At 44.1% G+C, this 21,269-nt stretch overlaps 1 protein-coding gene across 2 annotated transcripts in view; it reads left to right on the top strand.

Annotated features, from left to right (window-relative positions):
• The window catches only part of LOC115458821 (tyrosine-protein phosphatase non-receptor type 13-like), a 90,191-nt gene that overhangs the window by 30,698 nt on the left and 38,224 nt on the right, over window positions 1–21,269 (top strand). For both annotated transcript variants that reach the window (XM_030188633.1, XM_030188635.1), the window contains exon 5: window positions 13,105–13,199. In XM_030188633.1, the coding sequence (XP_030044493.1) occupies window positions 13,124–13,199 (76 nt within the window). In that variant the 5' untranslated portion in view covers window positions 13,105–13,123. The remainder of the gene's footprint in view (window positions 1–13,104; window positions 13,200–21,269) is intronic.

The raw sequence follows: 21,269 nt of genomic DNA, 5'->3' as shown, positions 1-21,269 counted from the left end.
GGAGTCATGAATGTCAAGGCGGACTTTATCAGTCGCCATACCTTGGAGCCCGGAGAGTGGCAACTATCTGCTCAGGCGTTCTTGGACATCACGAAGCGCTGGGGCCAGCCGAGCCTAGATCTGATGGCGTCATCGGCCAATGGCCAAGTGCCGCGCTTTTTCAGCAGAGGACAGACCCTCGATCCCTGGGAGTAGATGCTCTTCTCCAACGGTGGCCGACACAAGAGCTCCTCTATGTGTTCCCGCCCTGGCCCATGTTGGGCAGGGTGCTAGACCGGGTGGCAAAGCATCCCGGCAGGGTAATCCTGGTGGGTCCGGATTGGCCCAGACGTCCCTGGTATGCGGACTTGTTCAGGCTGTCAGTCGACGATCCTCTGCGGCTGTCAGTGGAGCAGGGCCTGTTACATCAGGGTCCCGTGGTGATGGAGGATCCCTCTCCCTTTGGTCTTACGGCCTGGCTATTGAGCGGCAGCGTCTGAGGAAGAAGGGCTTCTCAGACAAGGTCATCGCCACTATGCTGAGAGCGAGGAAGCGCTCTACTTCTACTGCTTACGCCAGGGTTTGGCGTATCTTTGCAGCATGGTGTGAAGCAGGCTCACTTTCTCCCTTCACTGCTCCAATTTCTTCAGTGTTGGCGTTCCTGCAAGAAGGTCTGGAGAAAGGCCTGTCGCTCAGTTCCCTTAAAGTCCAGGTAGCGGCTCTGGCTTGCTTCAGGGGCCGCCTGAAGGTGCTTCCCTGGCTTCGCAGCCAGATGTGGTGCGCTTTCTCAAGGGAGTTAATCACCTGCGCCCTCCTCTGCACTCAGTGGTGCCTGCGTGGAATCTCAACCTGGTGCTAAGAGCATTGCAGAAGCCGCCTTTGGAACCCTTGTCGAGGGCATCTCTGAAAGACCTGACGTTGAAAGCAGTCTTTTTGGTGGCTATCACTTCAGACAGAAGAGTTTCCGAGCTCCAGGCGCTCTCATGTCGAGAGCCTTTTCTGCAGTTCACTGAGGCAGGAGTGACTATTCGCACAGTGCCTTCCTTCCTGCCCAAGATTGGTTCTCGCTTCCATGTGAATCAGCAGCTCTGTCTCCCTTCCTTTCGTAGGGAGGACTACCCAGAGGAGTACTCCGCTCTTGAATATCTGGATGTGAGACGAGTCATCATCAGATACTTGGAAGTGACCAATGATTTCCGGAAATCGGATCATCTGTTTGTCCTGTTTGCAGGTCCTCGTAAGGGTCTGCAGGCTGCTAAGCCTACAGTGGCAAGATGGGTCCAGGAAGCCATTGCAGCGGCTTATGTGGCCGCGGGGAAGGTGCCGCCTATCCAGCTGAAGGCTCACTCCACGAGAGCTCAGGCGGCCTCGATGGCAGAGGCCGGATCCGTCTCCTTGGAAGAGATATGCAAGGCGGCAACGTGGGCTTCGGCTCATACATTCTCCAAGCATTACCGTTTGACTGTGGCTGCACGGGCGGAGGCCCGGTTTGGAGCTTCAGTATTGAGGTCAGGGATTTCTATGTCCCGCCCTGGGTGAGTACTGCTTTGGTACATCCCACCAGTCTATGGATTGATCAGCTTGATGATATGGAAGGTAAAATTATGTATAATCATACCTGATAATTTTCTTTCCATTAATCATAGCTGATCAATCCATAGCCCCTCCCAGATATCTGTACTGTTTATATTCTGGTTGAATTTTAGGTTCAAGTTTAGCCTTCAGTTACTTCAGGAGGACTTCGTGTTCAAGTTCTTCTTTCACTTGGATTCTTCAAGAGTTGAGACGACTTTGTGTTACAGTGAGCTGCTGCATTCCTCTCCCCTCCGTTTTACGGGGCTGGATTGAGACATAAATTCTGCCGGCACTCCCTCCCGCTTCGTGCGGCTGTAGGGCAGCTTTGTACCCCTCCCGCTTCGGCGGTGCTAGGGTCAGTCAGCTCCTCCCGCGGTTGCGGTTGCAGGATAAGCCAGATCCCCCCGCATCGGCGGGTGTGGTGTCCCTCCCCCGCTCCGCGGGGATGAGCTGGACGGATTCCCCTCCCCCACTTGTGTGGGGATGAGCTGGGTTAATTCCCCTCCCCCGTTTCGGCGGTGGTGAGCTGGGCAGAGTGTCCCTTCGTGGGTGTAATTCTCTAAGTGCTGAGTCCTGCGGATGGAGCTTTGATATCGACATACTGAGGAGTTTCCGGCAGCACATGACCACATATAGGGAGGCAAAAGTTTGCTCTCTATCTCCACCTGCTGGTAGATGGACACAACCCACCAGTCTATGGATTGATCAGCTATGATTAATGGAAAGAAAATTATCAGGTATGATTATACATAATTTTACCTTGGCTGACTTTACTTGGTCCTTTTTTGTTCACGACCAAGCCTTGAAAAGGTGCCCGAACTAACCAAATGACCACTGGAGGGAATCGGGGATCACCTCCCCTTACTCCCCCAGTGGTCACCAACCCCCTCCCATACAAAAAAAAATTAAAATTTTTTGCCAGCTTCTATGCCAGCCTCAAATGTCATACCCAGCTCCATCACTGCAGTATGCAGGTCCCTGGAGCAGTTTTTAGTGGGTACTGCAGTGCACTTCAGGCAGGCGGACCCTGGCCCATCCCCCCTCCCACCTGTTACACTTGCGGTGGTAAATGGGAGCCCTCCAAAACCCACCCGAAACCCACTGTACCCACATCTAGGTGCCCCCCCTTCGCCCATAAGGGCTATGGTAGTGGTGTACAGTTGTGGGTAGTGGGTTTTGGGGGGGGATTTGGGGGGCTCAGCACCCAAGGGAAGGGAGCTATGTACCTGGGAGCAATTAATGAAGTCCACTGCAGTGCCCCCTAGGGTGCACGGTTGGTGTCCTGGCATGTGAGGGGGACCAGTGCACTACAAATGCTGACTCCTCCCATGACCGAAGGCTTGGATTTGGCCGGATTTGGCCGGATTTGAGATAGCCGGCCTCAGTTTCCATTATCGGCGAAAACTGAGGCCGGCCATTTCTAAGTCCAGCGATCTCAACATTTAGGTTGACCTAAATGTTGAGATTTGGCCGGCCCCGACCGTATTATCGAAATGAAAGATGGCCACCCATCTTCTTCGATAATACAGTTGGCTCCGCCCCTTCCTGGGGCCGGCCACGGAGATGGCCGCCCTTAGAGATGGGCGCCTCGCCCCCGTTCAATTATGCTCCTCTAAGTCTCTTTGTCTCTCATATGCTCATTTTTGTGAAACAATATGAATGCTGATAAATGCAGATGTAAATGTTGACCAGACCCGCTAGACTTTTTAAGGACTGTGAGAAAAAACAACAACAATATTAATTAACAAAAATTTAAAAGTCACTATAAGAGATCACAGACAAAATTGCATTCTGGACTTGGAGGTTTTTTGGTTGAGCCAATGATTGAATATAGCTCTGAACGGTGTCTTGGTTTCAGCAACAACTGAGGCTCTTTTTCCTCCTACCTAGAGACATTAAGAGAGAGTGATTTTTTTCTGAACATACTGGCAAGCTGAGACTGATCACTATTTTCTAGTTTTGAGTGTAAACTTAGAGTACGTGATACTTTTCTTCATTTGAGTTTTTGAATTTATTAATTGGAATATGTCAGCTTTGAGAAATGTACACCTCTGATATCTTGCATTTCAGTTTCTCTTTCTGTAGTATTATTGTAAGATAAAGTAAAAACAGTTTTTCTATACTGTCAATAATCAAAACTGCTAAGAACAATTTATAAGAGAATAAAGTTCTTAAGGTTTCCAGTTCAATTGTTTGGTCTTCATATCACTATTACCGATATGTGGTCCCGTTTTCCATATTTGTTGACCAAGGGGTAGTATTCTGCTAGAAAGTAGTTTATATTAGGTATTTTGCTAGTGTTTAATTTCTGTATAGGGATCTGTAGCAGTTTGGCTTGTTCTGTTTTTCCAGCAGGGTGTATATCAGGAGAGGGGAGAAATGATAAACATTTAAATGCCTATGTGGCATAAATGCACAGGAGGCAAGTCTCTTTCAATTGAAAGGAAGCTCTGGAATGAGAGGGCATAGGATGAAGGTGATAGAGGATAGACTCAGAAGTAACCTGAGGAAATACGTCTTCACAGAAAGGGTGGCCAATTCATGGAACGGCCTCCCGGTAGAAGTGGTGGAGACACAAATAGTATCTGAATTCAAGAGAGCTTGGGACAAGTACATGAGATCTCTAAGGGAGAGTAATAGGGAGAGTAGATGGCATAGATGGAGAGACTGGATAGACCATATGGTGTTTATCTGCCTACAGTTTTCTCTGTTTCTATTCTAGGGTGCTGCCTGTTAAAGGTAGGGTTGTTACTATTTAAGACCTGGACATTAGTGCTGCTGTATTATGACAGATTTTCTATACAGGTCTGGAATGGATTTTTTATAGGGCTTGATTAGTAGAGCTCCAAAGGGATCCTCCCCTGCCCCCCCCCCCCCCTCCACTATGTTAGGAGAGATGGTGTTATAAGGGCCCATCATAATTTTTCCACCTGGGTACCATTCAGTCCTGGCTATACCACTGACAATGGGTGAAAGTATCTTCATCAAGACAACTTTGAGAGTTAACCTCTATATGAAGATTGTTGAAGAAAATTCCTTCAAGTAAAAATTAGCAGGACTGTGGGGTTGTGGAGTTGGATTTGGAAGCAATTTTGGGTGGAGTTAGTCAGTAAAACTACTAACCCCAACTTCAGCTTCAAAATAAAAAACATTATAATACATGGTAAATTTATCATTTTATACTTATATATACGTATCTTTGTCCTGTATTTAAAGTACTGGTAAATATAAGTTGTATTTACCAGTATTTTAGATACAGAAAAAAATTTTAAAGCCTAATATCAGTATGAGTTGGCGTCAGACAGTAGAAAAATAGAGGAATTGGAGTTGAATGTTTGGTGTACCGACTCCACTGCCCAGGTAAAGGGTATGCCTCTGAGCTCTCTAAGACAGGGGTTCCCAACCCAGTCCTCAGGGCACACTATCCAGCTTATAATTGAAAAAGAAAAACGCCTATATTGCAACCCAAATCGGGAGATAGACGTTTATCTCACAAAAACGAATAAAGCGGTATAATCGAAAGCCGAATTTGGATGTTTTCAACTGCACTCCGTCACGGATGCGGACAAAGTTGATGGGGGCGTGTCAAAGGCGTGGTGAAGGCGGAACTGGGGCGTGGTTATCGGCCGATCAGAGATAGGCGCCTTTCGCCGATAATGGAAAAAAAATATGCGTTTTTAGCGAGAATTTAGGGCACTTTTCCTGGACCCTGTTTTTCCACGAATAGGGCCCCAAAAAGTGCCCTAAATGACCAGATGACCACTGGAGGGAGTCGGGGATGACCTCCCCTGACTCCCCCAGTGGTCACAAACCCCCTCCCACCACAAAAATATGCCGTTTCACAACTTTTTATGTTCACCCACCTCCCTGGCAGCAGTATGCAGGTCACTGGAGCAGTTATTAGGGGGTGCAGTGGACGTCAGGCAGGTAGACCCAGGCCCATCCCCCCCCACCTGTTACACTTGCGCTGGTAAATGGGAGCCCTCCACACCGCCCCCCAAACCCACTGTACCCACATGTAGGTGCCCCCCTTCACCCCTTAGGGCTATAGTAATGGTGTAGACTTGTGGGCAGTGGGTTGTGAGGGGGATTTGGGGGGCTCAACACCCAAGGGAAGGGTGCTATGCACCTGGGAGCTCTTTTACCTTTTTTCTTTTTGTAAAAGTGCCCCCTTGGGTGCCCGGTTGGTGTCCTGGCATGTGAGGGGGACCAGTGCACTACGACTCCTGGCCCCTCCCACGAACAAATGCCTTGGATTTATTCGTTTTTGAGCTGGGCGCTTTCATTTTCCATTATCACTGAAACACAAAAACGCCCAGCTCACAAATTGTCGAATAAAACATGGACGTCTATTTTTTTCGAAAATACGGTTCGGTCCGCCCCTTCACGGACCCGTTCTCGGAGATAAACGCCCATGGAGATAGACGTTTCCGTTCGATTATGCCCCTCTATGTCTGTCTGGTTTTCAAGATATCCACAATGAATATATCTGAGATAAATTTGCATGCATTGCCTCCATTCTGTGCAAAATCTATCTCAGGCATATTCATTGTGGGTATCCTGAAAACCTGACTGACTGGGTGTGTCCCGAGGATTGGGTTGAGAACCCCTGCTCTAATGGGAGGTATTTTTGAACTACTAAGAACAGATTTTTGGAAGCACATCTGCTGCTGTTTATATATATACTAGTGCTGTCCGATTTAGCTAAAGAAGTTTTGATTTGGTACGATTCGATTCTTTAAAACAAAATTGGTTTTTCGATTCGATTTGATTCGATTTAACTAGATTGAAATAGTGAGGCCCATGTGCAAATATTATATCTCAAAGGGTAAAAAAAAACAGGCAGCAGCAATTGAAGAACAGTGAAGAAAAATGGGCACAAACTACAGAGTTTATAATTGCTGTTTCTACCAGCTACAATAATTTGAAGCTGTTTTAGTGATATTCAATTGTTATTTCTTTTCTTCTCCACCTTTTAAGGCATTGCCTATCCAACTGAAAGAGCTTTAGACTTGTTACATTCATGTTCATGTCACTTCCTCTCTCCTCCCCTCCATCCATGTCCAGCATTTCTCCACTCTCCCCGCCCCTCCATCCATGTGCATCTCCTTCCTCTGTCTCCCCTCCTCTCCATTCCTGTCCAACATTTCTGCTCTCTTCTCTGTCCTCCACTCCATCCATGTCCAGCGATTCTCCTTTGCCCCTATCATCCCCTCCTATCCATGCCCAACAATTCTCCTTTGCCCCTATCATCCCTTCCCCTCCATGTCCAGCGATTCTCCTCTGCCCTCCCCTCCCATCCATGTCTTGTGATTCTCCTTTTCTCTCTATCCTCCACTCCCATCCACGTCCAGCATTTCTCCTCTCTCCCCTCCCTTCCATGTGCATCTCCTTCCTGTCTTCCCTCCACTCAATCCGTCCAGAATTTCTCCTGCCCTCCCCTCCATCCGTGTCCAGCAACTCTCCTCTTCCCTCCATCCATATCCAGCAACTCTCTTCTCTCCCCTGCTCTCTCCTCAATCCATCCATCCCTATCTAGGAATTCTCCTCTCTCCCCTGCTCCCTCCATCCATGTCCAGCAATTCTCCTCTCTCCCCTGCCCTCCCCTCCATGTCCAGCGATTTCTCCTCTCCCTGGGCCCGGCCCTCCCCTCCTTGTCCAGTGATTTCTCCTCTCTCCCCTGCCCTCCCCTCCCATCCATGTCTAGCAATTCTCCTTTGCCCCTATTATTACCTCCCAACCATGTCCACTGATTCTCCTCTCTCCCCTGCCTTCTCCTCCCATCCATGTCCAGCGATTCTCCTTTGCCCCCTATCCTCCCCTCCCATCCATGTCCAGTGATTCTCCTTTGCCCCCTATCCTCCCCTCCCATCCATGTCCAGTGATTCGCCCCTGCCCCCCTTTTCAGCCCTCAAGTTCCGGTTCCAACCCCATCCCCACCTGCTTGCCCTCTTCTCCCCCAACATCCCCCTTTTCGTCCCTGCCACCCTGCGGTGTTAAATCTTTTATTTTATCTCAGGTCGCAGCAGCACAGTGAAACCAGCAGGCTCGTCTCTAGCCTTCCCTTCCCTCTCACTGTTCCGCCCTCACGGAAAGAGGAAATTACATCAGAGGAAGGTGGGACACTAAGAGGGAAGGGAAGGCTAGAGACGAGCCTGCTGGTTTCACTGCCACTGCAACTTGAGGTAAAATAAAAGATTTAAACCCTTCCAGGATGGCAAAAACGAAAGGAGGGTCATCGGGGAGCTGAGGGCAGGCAGGTGGGATCCAAGAGCTGCCTGCAGGTGAGCCACCCAGACAGCGGTAAGCATGGCTTGTCGCGCCCTCCAGAGGTCGACGCCCCCCTGCCATGCTTACCACGCTTACTGGGTTCAGCCGGCCCTGGAGGAAAGCAGCGACAGCGGCTTGGGTGACAGCGGGAGGGAAGGAAGCAGTGGCTTGGGTGAGAGGGAGGAATGTGGGGAAATCCCGAATCGGGACTCCCGATTTTTTTTCCAAAACGAATCAATTTGTCCAAAACAAATCAATTCGAATCGTGAATTGGACAGCACTAATATGTAAACACAATTAGATACATATATGTGATTTCATTGCCCTATTTGATTATATATATTGTGCTGCTATTTCTACATGTTTTGGTCTTATATATATATATATATATATAGTATACATTAATTACATTGCATAATTCTTTTTCTAACTGGATGTACAGTGAAAAAAATCTGTGTTCACCTTTCCTCACCTAGATCTTTGTGTCTTTGTATTACTGATTTGTATATTTGTTTTTTGCTTTCTTACGCTAAAATATATCAAGCTGCATGCTATAATGATGTCATAAACTGTTTGTATGATATCACTACATGACTACCAAGCAGACCTAGTTTTCAGTTTTTCATATTACATGCTAGATAGCCTTCACTATAATGTATTTTTGAAAACTGAATGGATTTGTTATCTTAGATCAGTTTAGAACAGTAAGTTTTGTTTTTGTTTACGTTCAATCTGTTATTCCATGTTATAAAGTTAACTAGGTTAAAGCTATCAAAATACTATATTAAGGCAATAATGGGTTTCTTTTGTCTGGGTATATGATGAGCCTTATTTTGTAAGTTTGTTCTTCATTTCTGGATCAGAAAATCATACAATGATTTATATAGTTGTATACATGATGCTACATCAAATGGTGCATTCTTGTTTTGATGTATCATTTTACTACATTTAATATATTGCTGTTTATTGTGTTATTTTTCTGTTTTGTAAACTCTTTTGGGTTAGACTGTGTCCAAGGAAGAAGATGGTAGAGAAATGTAGCTTACCATAAAAATAGAAAATACCATTTCTTTTAACGGTGCTATATTTGCCTCAGCACCGGATTTAACATGCTGTTAAAAATTGATTAGTAGTGAAAGAATTACACCCCCCCCCCCCCCCCAAAATTGGTCAGCCCACAGTGTTCCTAAATGCCAGCTGCTGCAGTTAAAAAAAACAGATATTCGGGAAGGATATCTGGATACCAGCTAGTGTTGATAACATCTGGCTCCGCCCACAGATCTCTCCAGCACTAATCCAGACAGTACCAAGGCAGGCAGAGGAAAAAATATTCAGCAGCAACACTGATACAAAGCATAAACAGTAGTAAAGTGGTTCTCAGAATAGCAAAAGGTCTCATGAAACCATAATGAAGGAAAACAAGGCAACTGCAGCCAGAATACTAAAGAAACAAAAGGTGTTCTTTGCATACTGTGTTTTAACTGAAAAAATACCAATAAAACACCCTTGATGTAAAGGAATTTAATTAGGTGTTCATTGGATAAATGCGTGATAATCACTGTTACCTCTAGCACTCTATCACCCCTCCCTGGCACGCCACGTATCCCTCATTCAGTTTCTGGGCCTTTTCTGCACTGACAACCTCTCCGTTACACAAACCTATATATTTGATTCAGTAGAAAAAGGTACCTAGCAGTAGTACCTATGGTATAAAAACCAATACACACTGAGTTTTTTTTTTGTTTTTTGGGTTTTTTTGTACTTTCAAAGAACTCGGGGGTGTTTCACTAAGGTGTGCTGGCGTTATTAGTCCGTGCTAAAAGCTAGAGACGCCAATATATTCCTGTGGGCATCTCTAGCATTTAGCGTGCACTAAAAACGCCAGCACACCTTAGTAAAAGACCCCCTTTATTAGCTGGAAAATAAACATCTAAATTTAAAGTGTACAGGCATGTGAAATAATGAATGGTTCTGAAAAGCCCCAGTTTTGCTTTCTGTTTACAGTTTTGCAGATCCTATTCTACTTGGAACTAAGGCCTCTGTGCTTCTCATGCTTTCTTCCACCCTAATACTATTTTTGCCTTCATTATGTTTACTGGGAAGTGGTTCATGCATCCATCACTCTTCTGAGAACTGTTTTTTTTTCCTTCTTTTATTCATGTATCCTTGTTTCATTATCCCTTCTTTAGAAAAAGGGATGGGAAAAGTATAAATAATTGGGGAAAAATCATTTTTTTCCAGTAGAAAATAAGTTCTAAACTATAGCACTTCCTTTTTAAAGAAAGTCTGTCGCATCCCCTTTCACATTTTTATTCTCTAGGCAATACATATACAGGTACAGTGGTGGAAATAAGTATTTGATCCCTTGCTGATTTTGTAAGTTTGCCCACTGATAAAGACATGAGCAGCCCATAATTGAAGGGTAGGTTATTGGTAACAGTGAGAGATAGCACATCACAAATTAAATCCGGAAAATCACATTGTGGAAAGTATATGAATTTATTTGCATTCTGCAGAGGGAAATAAGTATTTAATCCCTCTGGCAAACAAGACCTAATACTTGGTGGCAAAACCCTTGTTGGCAAGCACAGCGGTCAGACGTCTTCTGTAGTTGATGATGAGGTTTGCACACATGTCAGGAGGAATTTTGGTCCACTCCTCTTTGCAGATCATCTCTAAATCATTAAGAGTTCTGGGCTGTCGCTTGGCAACTCTCAGCTTCAGCTCCCTCCATAAGTTTTCAATGGGATTAAGGTCTGGTGACTGGCTAGGCCACTCCATGACCCTAATGTGCTTCTTCCTGAGCCACTCCTTTGTTGCCTTGGCTGTATGTTTTGGGTCATTGTCGTGCTGGAAGACCCAGCCACGACCCATTTTTAAGGCCCTGGCGGAGGGAAGGAGGTTGTCACTCAGAATTGTACGGTACATGGCCCCATCCATTCTCCCATTGATGCGGTGAAGTAGTCCTGTGCCCTTAGCAGAGAAACACCCCCAAAACATAACATTTCCACCTCCATGCTTGACAGTGGGGACGGTGTTCTTTGGGTCATAGGCAGCATTTCTCTTCCTCCAAACACGGCGAGTTGAGTTCATGCCAAAGAGCTCAATTTTTGTCTCGTCTGACCACAGCACCTTCTCCCAATCACTCTCGGCATCATCCAGGTGTTCACTGGCAAACTTCAGACGGGCCGTCACATGTGCCTTCCGGAGCAGGGGGACCTTGCGGGCACTGCAGGATTGCAATCCGTTATGTCGTAATGTGTTACCAATGGTTTTCGTGGTGACAGTGGTCCCAGCTGCCTTGAGATCATTGACAAGTTCCCCCCTTGTAGTTGTAGGCTGATTTCTAACCTTCCTCATGATCAAGGATACCCCACGAGGTGAGATTTTGCGTGGAGCCCCAGATCTTTGTCGATTGACAGTCATTTTGTACTTCTTCCATTTTCTTACTATGGCACCAACAGTTGTCTCCTTCTCGCCCAGCGTCTTACTGATGGTTTTGTAGCCCATTCCAGCCTTATGCAGGTGTATGATCTTGTCCCTGACATCCTTAGACAGCTCCTTGCTCTTGGCCATTTTGTAGAGGTTAGAGTCTGACTGATTCACTGAGTCTGTGGACAGGTGTCTTTCATACAGGTGACCATTGCCGACAGCTGTCTGTCATGCAGGTAACGAGTTGATTTGGAGCATCTACCTGGTCTGTAGGGGCCAGATCTCTTACTGGTTGGTGGGGGATCAAATACTTATTTCCCTCTGCAGAATGCAAATAAATTCATATACTTTCCACAATGTGATTTTCCGGATTTAATTTGTGATGTGCTATCTCTCACTGTTACCAATAACCTACCCTTCAATTATGGGCTGCTCATGTCTTTGTCAGTGGGCAAACTTACAAAATCAGCAAGGGATCAAATACTTATTTCCACCACTGTATAAATCTCACCTCATACATAGCCTTGCAGTGGGTCACTTACCAACTGCGTACAAGACTTGAGTTTGAATTTCCCACTGGAATTTCTATCAGGTAACCAGTCTCTGGCTAACTTGGCCATCCATCCACTTTCGGTTGGTAAATGAGTACCTAGTCTTAGTTGGGGTGGAGGGTAATGAAGACTGGCACAGGCAATGGCAAACCACCCCACAAATAGTCCATCAAATGCCGAGTCCCATAAATTGTTCACGAGTTGGTACTTGCATACAGGAGACTACTTTAAACTCATTTCATAGGGCTTATGTAAAATATTTTATGCTATTCTGCTTGCTCTACCCCCAACTCTTTCTACTTTCATATTGTTTTGGGTATCTGGGCTTCAGATCTGGACACAGTACTGAGGTCTTATCAATAATTTGCAAAGAACAGTTATGTGTCTCCTTTTCTACTGTATATACCTATCCTTGTGCACTTAGTATTCCACTTGCTCTTGAAATTGCTTTATCACACGTTGGCAACCTTTGAGATTTTTAAATAATGTCACTCCCACATCCCTTTCTTGTGTTGTGCCTATGACTACCTCAACCCTTCTCATATTTCCTTATCCCATCAATGTGATGATGTTGTTGTTGTATTATATTGTAAGCCACATTGAGCCTGCAAATATGTGGGAAAATGTGGGATATAAATGCAGCAGATAAATATACTGCTCCCTTGCACTTTTGCCTCTCAGATCATAGCTACATTTTTTAGCATTTAACCTTAATTTCCAAACTCCCAATCACTTCCCAGTTACATATAATATACATGTCTTGCTAAGCCCCATGAAAAATGTACTGTCCTTTCCTCCTGTTACTACTGCTATTACTACTTGCATATATTTGCCCTTGCAATGTGACAAGTTTGGCTCTTGTGAATTAATGTTAGGGTACTTCATGATCTGTTTGGGTCTGGAAGAAAAACTAGGCTAAATGGTGAGTGAGTAGACTTGTGATATGGCCATTCATTGAAAACTGCCTCAGCAAGCTTGTAATTGGTTGATCAGTGGAGGTTTGCTGAGGTGGGGGGGTATTGTGTAGTTTAAAATTATAGCAGTGTTTGGACTAGAAGGGGGGAAAGTTTTTTTTTTTTAATAAGATTAGTAAATTAAATTGAACCCTTTACATTCCCTGTTGAGATGCTTTTTTAACTTGAGATAATCTAAATGTAAACAAGCACAACAAAATGGTTTGCATAGCATTCAGAATATGTGTCAGTGATGACTTGTAAATTGCTGATTTCATTTTGATCTAAGCCCTGAAATAGTTTATAGAAGGGGAAAAAATGGTTTGTATGTTTTGTTGTCACAGGCTTCCTCCAAAGTCCCTCATGAAGGAACAAGATGAAACTACCATGGGAAATATCCTGCCAGTCAAACCATTAAACCATGAGGATGGAGACAGAGGCAAGGATTTTGCTGAATAACTTAATTTATTTTGCTTAAAATTATTTTTAAAATACATTAGTAGTAAATGATCACAAGACAAGTAATGCGGTTTCTGAGATGGAAAAATCATACTTCAAGGTGGTTGGCTACAATTTGGGGCAGTAGTGGCCTTGAAAGACAACCTGGTATGTACATCATGAGCATAAACAGTAGCTTAAGAACTTCTGTTGCAGATTCTCTACAGTATAGTCACTGTTCTGTGGCTGTAGACTCCAGTAGGATTTAGAGAAGTTATAAAGATGGTTGAAAGAAAAGTTCATTTTGTTTATTGCATACCATTATGCTCTTTACTAAAAGGGTAATACTTGTAAAGAAAAGTAGGCATCCAGTTTTTTGTTTGGGGGTTATTTTTTGGTAGAATATGTAACGTGTCAAAAGTGCACCTACAGAAGACTTAGGGCATGATCATTTACACCAGCCATAGAGCTGGTATAAGCGGTCACATCCTAAATCACAGAAGAATACATGTAGATTATAATAATCAGTAATCTACACATATAATTGTACTCCCCACCCATGCTCCTCCCAGACTTCACCAATGTGAATGTCCACGCCATCAATTGAGACACTGTATTTTAGAATAGTGCGTAGTTGGAATATTGACATTTACATTCATATGTGTGGAGTATGCACATACATACTGTTGTGCAAGTATTTATGTCTAATCTTCACAACAAATCCTGGTGTTGTCTTTATAGAATTATTCCCTAAGGACCAAATTCTATGTAAGGCACAGTGAGTAGCGGGTGTTAAATTGTGAATGCTGCCAGTTTACATGTGCTACTCAATTGTCATGAGCCAGTAAGTCATGTTAATTGGCCAATAACCAATTATAATCACTAATTGGCAATAATTGGAATTTACATGCGTTTCTTTTTAGGCATATTCAAAAAAGAGGTGCTCATATATTCCAATGGATGTAGCTGAAAAGGGGACTTGGCCATGGTGTAGGCGTGTTGGGGGTGTCAGTCGAATTAGGGGAATGAGCATGCATTTAGGCGTGGGCATTTATACAAGTTTTTCAGTGACATAAATGGCCATACCTTTGTGTACATGCATTCTCCCAGCCTATACGCTATTTTATAAACCGTGTCTTACTGTAGATGCAGTTTATAGAATAGCGCTGTGTGTGTCATTCTGACGCACCTACATTTTAAACGCCATGTACAGAATCTGGCTATAAAAGTGATATAGATCTCTCCTTTGTGAAACTATGAGAAAACATAAAATCCTTCTCAATTTAGGGGGTCACATGACGCTATGCACGGGAGCTGTCGCTAACGTCACCTTTTCACAAATCCCGAGTGAAAACCATTCCAAAATTGATGAATTAACCGGGTTTAATACTGACGAATCAGTGGAACAGCTTGTGACCTGCATCTGAGGGGTCAACAGAGAACCATGGCAGCAAAATACGTGAGAAAAAAAAAAAAGAATCTGCTGCTCGAAGACAAGATGGCGGACCCAGCTAGTTCCGCGAACTCTTCAGTAGGATCCGCATGGGCAGCGGAGATTGTAAGTGAAGTGACTAGTGCAATGGAGGCGATCTGGGATAAAAAATTAAGATCCCTGGACTCTAAGTTGGAGCAACTCCAAAATAATGTAGAACAATTAAGCCAGGACTTGGTGGGCTTCTAGCAGCGCACAGGGGACTTGGAAGACAGAGTTAATACTGTGGAGAAGGGGCAAGCCAAGCTACAAAAGTTGCTGAACTCATACACTGAGAAACTCGAGGACCTGGAGAATAGATCCCGGCGCAATAATTTGCGGTTTGTGGGGTTGCCGGAGGAGTTAGGAGATAGAGACTTGAGAACTGGCGCTCTCTGCCTCGCTGGGTTCATTGCAAATAGAAAGAGCACACCGAGTGGGACTCAAGCAACCCTGCTCTGCTAGACCACGAGTGGTGATCTGTTGCCTGCTAAACTTTCATCACAAAACAGCAATACTTCAGGTTCTCAGGGGAGGAAAGGAACTCAGATATGCAAACCAAAAAATCCTTTGCTTCCAGGATTACTCGGCAGTGGTAGCAGCACAGAGACGGAGCTTCTCACCCATATGCTCACAACTGGTGACCCGCAAGATCAAGTTTGCGCTCTTTTATCCGGCTAAATTGAGGATTACCTACCAGGCTACTACAAACACCTATACATCAGTGGAAGAAGCACAGGCATTTATGAGTCGGCTGGGTTCTGTGAGTCCTCCTGGAGAACACGTAGACAGGTGATTCGAGTGGAGCTGCGGATTAATTCTACTTATAGATTTATTAACAGCGTTTAATATGGTGCTTATACAGAGCGGAGTTTGAGGGTTGTATTGTAACTCAACCTAGGCAGTTGTGGGAAAATAAGTGGGGGGGGGTTGTTTTTTTTCTCTTCCCTGTGTGAGAGGAATAGGTTATGAAAGGATGTGACATAAACAGGGTCTGGGGTGGCCTTGATGGCACTTTATAACTCGAGAGTCAGGGATTTCCTGCCCTATTTGGTGTCAATGGCAAAATATGGACTGAGAAGCTGTTCAAGCGGTCTGCATACAGGCTTGGACATGCCTTTTGTCTGGCAGATAAACAGGGTATGCCGCACTACTTTGCCATGAACTGTTACATTATTGGGTGGGAGTTGCTCACCCCCCGACAATTGAAATCGTTTTTTTTGTTTGTTTGTTTTTTACTTGTGTGACATGAATGATCATATGGTTGGTGTATCTGGTTTATGGGGTTTTGCGAATGCTTGGAGGAGACTGGGTGGGTTTGATAGAGTAAGCAAATTTAAGGGTTCTTAATTCTGGATCTGTAATTGTTTGTTGTTACAGAGATGTAAGAGTGTGACCTGTTCCTTAGGGAACTGTTTTCGGGCATTAGGGTGGGGGTGGTTAGGAGGTCACGGAAAGGGAGAGGGTTGGGAGGGAGGGTAGGGATCCAAGAGGGATTGTTAGTAGGGGCTTGTACTCAAGGGGGTACAAATCGCAGTGTTATTACAAAGACCAATGATGTGGTGAGGATGCCTTTGTGGGTTTTCTTTTGGGGAGCTGAGTGCATGTTGGGGAGAGGCTGCAGGCTGGGAGGGCCTATTTCATTGGATAGCTGTTTCCTTCGGCAGATAGGGCGCCACCATATTCCTTGATATGATTAAGATAGTCACTTGGAATGTGGGAGGTATTCATTCTCCCATAAAGCGATCAAAGATTTTGCACTACTTACAGCGCATTCACACGGACATAGCTTTATTGCAAGAAACACATCTTTCTGATGTAGAACATGACATGGCAAAGGCCTGCCGAATGTTTGCTCCCTTTTGGACTTTTTAGATGTGTGGCATGTTTCACACCCGGCAGACAGAGATTACACACATCTGTCGAGGGCACACAGTACTCAATCCCGAATAGACTATCTGCTGGTTTCTCGTTCACTTTTTGCGGACATAGATGATGCTCAGATTGGCCCTTACGTAATCTCAGATCACGCCACGGGTCAGTTGCTATGGCACCCGGGGGGTTCGAGGGAGATGTCTAGGTCGTGGTTCTTTCCTAGCTTTCTTTACAGGGACGAGAAATTTCGGGAAAGTTTACTAGCAAGTTGGACAGAATATAAACATTTCAGTGGGGGGGACAGCGCCAGACGCCACTCTCTTTTGGGAGGCAGTGAAGGCGGTGTTAAGAGGAGAGATTATAAGCTACTCCAGCCACTTTAACAAAGCTAGGAATAGGGGAATACTGAGACTGGAGAAATAAGTGGGTCTTCTTAGAAGGTGGCTAGGCGCACAACCGAGTGCCCGCACGAAACAGGAGCTATTATCGGTACAGACGGCCCTTAATTCTATACTACACGAGAGAGCAGTTAAATCACAGACCTTTTATAAAATATCAATTATATGAACACGGTAATAAAGGGGGCAAGCTGTTAGCTAGGCTGATAGCGTGGAAGCAGGTGTCTAGAATCATTGTTGCTATAAGAGATCGTTCTGGGAAAATGATTCATACTGATGCAGGAATCCGGGATGCTTTTAAGTCCTTTTATCACCCTCTGTATAGAGCTGGGGAGTTGGATGGTCTTCTGGGTAATCTATACCTGGATGGACTGGAAATTCCAAGGCTGACTCAAGCAGAACGGGATGCTTTGATTGCTCCTATCAGCCCTGGCGAAGTTAGTTGGGCGATAGGTAGCAGTCAACTAGGCAAGGCCCTAGGGCCAGATGGCCTTTGAGCAGAATTCTACAAGATTTTGGGAGAGGCTATTGTCCCATCTCTAACGCAGGTGTTCAATGCCTGGGTTGAGTCGGTGCGCTACTGAGTCAGTTGAACCTAGCTCAGATTATAGTGCTCCCAAAGCCAAACTGTGATTCAATGTTGCCAGAGTCGTATAGACCCATTTCCCTTTTGAACACGGAAGTTAAACTTTTTGCAAAAATCCTGGCTAATAGAATGGGTCAAATCTTGCCAAGGATCATCCATGACGCACAAGTGGGATTTGTTCATGGTCGATCTGTAGCAAAAAATCTTCGGTGTATACTGGCCTCTTTGGAATGTGTGGGCAGATCTCGGGAGCCTTCTTTAATTGTTAGTTTTGATGCCAAGAAGGCTTTCGATCGTGTCCAGTGGGATTTCTTGTTTGCAACCCTGAAGGCCTATGTTTTTGAGGGTTGGTTTGTGGAAGCGGTCAGGACCCTGTATACTTCTCCACGAGCTAGGGTTATGGTAAACGCGGTAAATTTGAGATCGGCCGTGGGACTCGTCAAGGATGCCCCTTATCGCCATTACTGTTTGTCCTGTACCTTGATCCTTTGGTACAGGATATCTCTGTGAACCCTGCGAATACATGGGTTTGGGATGGGGAGGGACAGTTTTAAATTGGCTGCATTTGCTGATGATCTCCTGGTAATGCTTACAGACCCTTGGGACGTGTTGCGAGCTTTGTTAGACGTTTTAAAGGAGTTTGGTGATTATGTGGGTTTTCACTTAAATCTAGATAAATCTGAGGCTTTGGCCTCCCCACCGGAAGTCCGTCTCTCTTGGCAGGGGAGGTTTCCCCTCCGTCATTCAGAATCTGTGGTGATGACTAATGGCTAAGTCCTACCAGGTAAAACTGACTGGTTCCATCTCGTCCCTCTGGACTCCTAACTATAGTGTGCCTCAGGGTTCTCCTCTGTCTCTCATTTTATTTAATGCCATAATGGCACCTTTGGGTATTCTGTTGGAGGCCAAGGGTACCATTCCTTTATTTATGCGGATGATGTCACAATTTACATACCTTTTACACGGGACTTTCAAGAAATTCTTTTTGAGGTTAAATCAGGTTTAGACAAGATGGAATCTGGGGCATCTGAATTCAAATTAAAATTGAACAAGGACAAAATTAAATTCTTGATCCTCACTAACCCTTGTGACCATACCTCTTTAGACAGATTTACGATTGGCCACACTGTTTATCCGTTGGAGTCTATAGTAAGAGTTCTGGGAGTGGTTGTTGATCGACCCCTAACTTTTGAGCCACAAGTATCCACTGTTGTGTTCAAATCCTTTAAAACCTTATGGCAACTGAGGAGAATTAGATCCTTCTTCCCTACTGTGACCTTCAGACTGTTAGTGCAGATACTCACTTTGTCTCAATTTGACTATTGCAATGCAATTTATGCTGCTTACAAGGAACTGCTGTTAAAAAAAATAAAAAATCTTCAAACTGTCCAAAACACTGCGGCGCGGCTTGTCTGTAATGTTTTGCGTTTTGAGAGGGCATCACTGCTGCTGTCTAAGCTGCATTGGCTCCCAGTAAAAGCAAGGGTCAGTTTTAAACTTTGTACACTTATCTACCAAATATTGTATCGTATTGCCCCTGACTATATGTTATTTCTTGTTGATCTTCATCACTTAATGCTGTTCTTGGAGCTAGAGATTATCTAGTGCTTCATTATCCAAGCTGTAAGAAGATTGTGTACAAATCAGTTCTTGTAGCTGATTTGCTTATCAGAGCATGAAATGTTGGAATTCCTTGCCGAAGTCAATTAGGGGTCAGTGTGATTACTTGATCTGTAAAATGTTAAAAACTTTCCTCTTTGGAAAATTTCTGATGTCTCATGTTTAGTCACTTTTGGTTACTCTTACTCTACTGAATCTTTAATTTCATTGTTATATATTATTCTTTCTCTTTTTATTGCAATGTATTATATATATTTTTATGATGTGATTTCACTGTATTGTTAGCCATGTTGAACTCAGGTTGCTGAGATAACGTGGGATATAAATGTCATAAATAAATCCTTAAGACAAAGAAATCAGTTTTTCCAGTAATGCTATTTTGTTAGAGGTTGATTTAAATATAACATTGAAAAAGATCTGTTCAAATTTCATCACACTATATGGATCAGTATAATAGAATTACATTTGTACATAACTACATGAAAATAGAGATCGATTTTATGTTTAAAGCTGTTTCAGATGTGTGTTTAGCATGATTGTATGCTTTTATGCCAAGTTACCAGTTCCAGGCTAGAGATATTTGGCAAGTCCTGATTTTGAACTTACATCCCAAAGCAGTGTGGGATTTGTAGTGCCTGATCCTGTCCATTGAAATCAGTGTCACAAGTCCCATAATGCACCAGGATGAGTTGGTAGAAATCCAGGACTGTCCCAAAATCCCCAGCATGAAACTGAGTAGTAACTTGGCACTCTGTGTCTGAGAATTGCTACCTTTAAAGCTTGGATGAGAGAATTGTCTCATTGGAACTGCTGTAGCCTTTTGTCTTTAGGCCACCAGTTGAAAATTCAGATCTGATGATCTATGTGAAATTGCAGAAGTGTTCATATCATAGCTCCTGTCAGATTTCTGTGAATTTGAATTTCTACTGCCCACAGTCACTGATTTGTGATAAGGAGACAATGAAAGAGAGCAAGAATGCTTAGGGGATATGGAAGGCATGGAGAATGGGGTAAAGGGCAAATATGTTACCTTCAGCTTTTATGTAGGGAACACACAGCAGTTCGTGCTAAGATACATATGGCTCATTCATTTAATCTTGCTAGAGTTCTATTTATTAGGATTTATTTTATTTATTAGGATTTATTTACCACCTTTTTGAAGGAATTCACTCAATGCGGTGTACAGCAAGAATAAAACATAAGAAGTAGACAATTACAGCAGTAAAAATATTCAAACAACAATACAAAGTATGGCATAGTCTGCTACATTATAATGCCAACACAATACACAATAAAACATGTTAATAGACAGCATAGGGTATAAGCAAAGATGGAACATATAGATAGATAAGATAGAGTAACAGGAATAAGAAAATAATGGACTAGTTAAAGAGATTTGCAAATGAGGTTACAAAGTTGCTTGAACATTATCTTGGCTAGGGTTGGAGTGGATAAACATGTCCTGCTATAATATGTGCAGCCAATGTCATTTACTTCTTCCATTAAAGGCCTGGTTGAAGAGCCAAGATTTCACCTGCTTCCTGAAGTAGGGATAGCCTTGTGTTAAGGGAAGCCTTTCAGGGAGTGCATTCCAGAGCGTGGGGGGCTACTCTGGAGAAGGCTCGCTTGCGGGTATCACATCGTGTGATGTCCTTTGGAGAGGGTATGGTTAGGGAAACTCCTTGGGAGGAACTTAGAGACCATTAAGGTGTGTAGAAGGGAGAGCCTGTTCTTCAAGTGCTCTGTGTCATTTCCTTTAAGGGCCTTGAAGGTCAAACATAGAGTCTTAAATTTGGCTCTGTATTGTACTGGTAGGTAGTGAAGTTTATGTAAAAATGGTGTGATGTCACATCGCTTACAGCCTTCTATTAATCTTGCTGTAGCATTCTGAATCAATTGGAGCTGGTGTGCCTTCTCAATTTAAGGACACTAGCAGGCTTATTTTCGAAAGTGATCGCCGGCCATTTCCCGATATAAATCGGAAGATGGCTAGCGATCTCTCAAAAGTGGCGAAATCGGTATAATCGAAAGCGCCTTTATTGACAGCATTGCCGCTTTCCTGTCGCCTCGCCGGCGAAAGTTCAAGGGGGCATGTCAGCGGTGTAGCGAAGGCAGAACATG

This window comes from Microcaecilia unicolor, unplaced genomic scaffold (genome assembly GCF_901765095.1).
Source record: "Microcaecilia unicolor unplaced genomic scaffold, aMicUni1.1, whole genome shotgun sequence".
NCBI lineage: Eukaryota > Metazoa > Chordata > Amphibia > Gymnophiona > Siphonopidae > Microcaecilia > Microcaecilia unicolor.
This window is presented reverse-complemented; position numbering and strand designations above follow the sequence as displayed.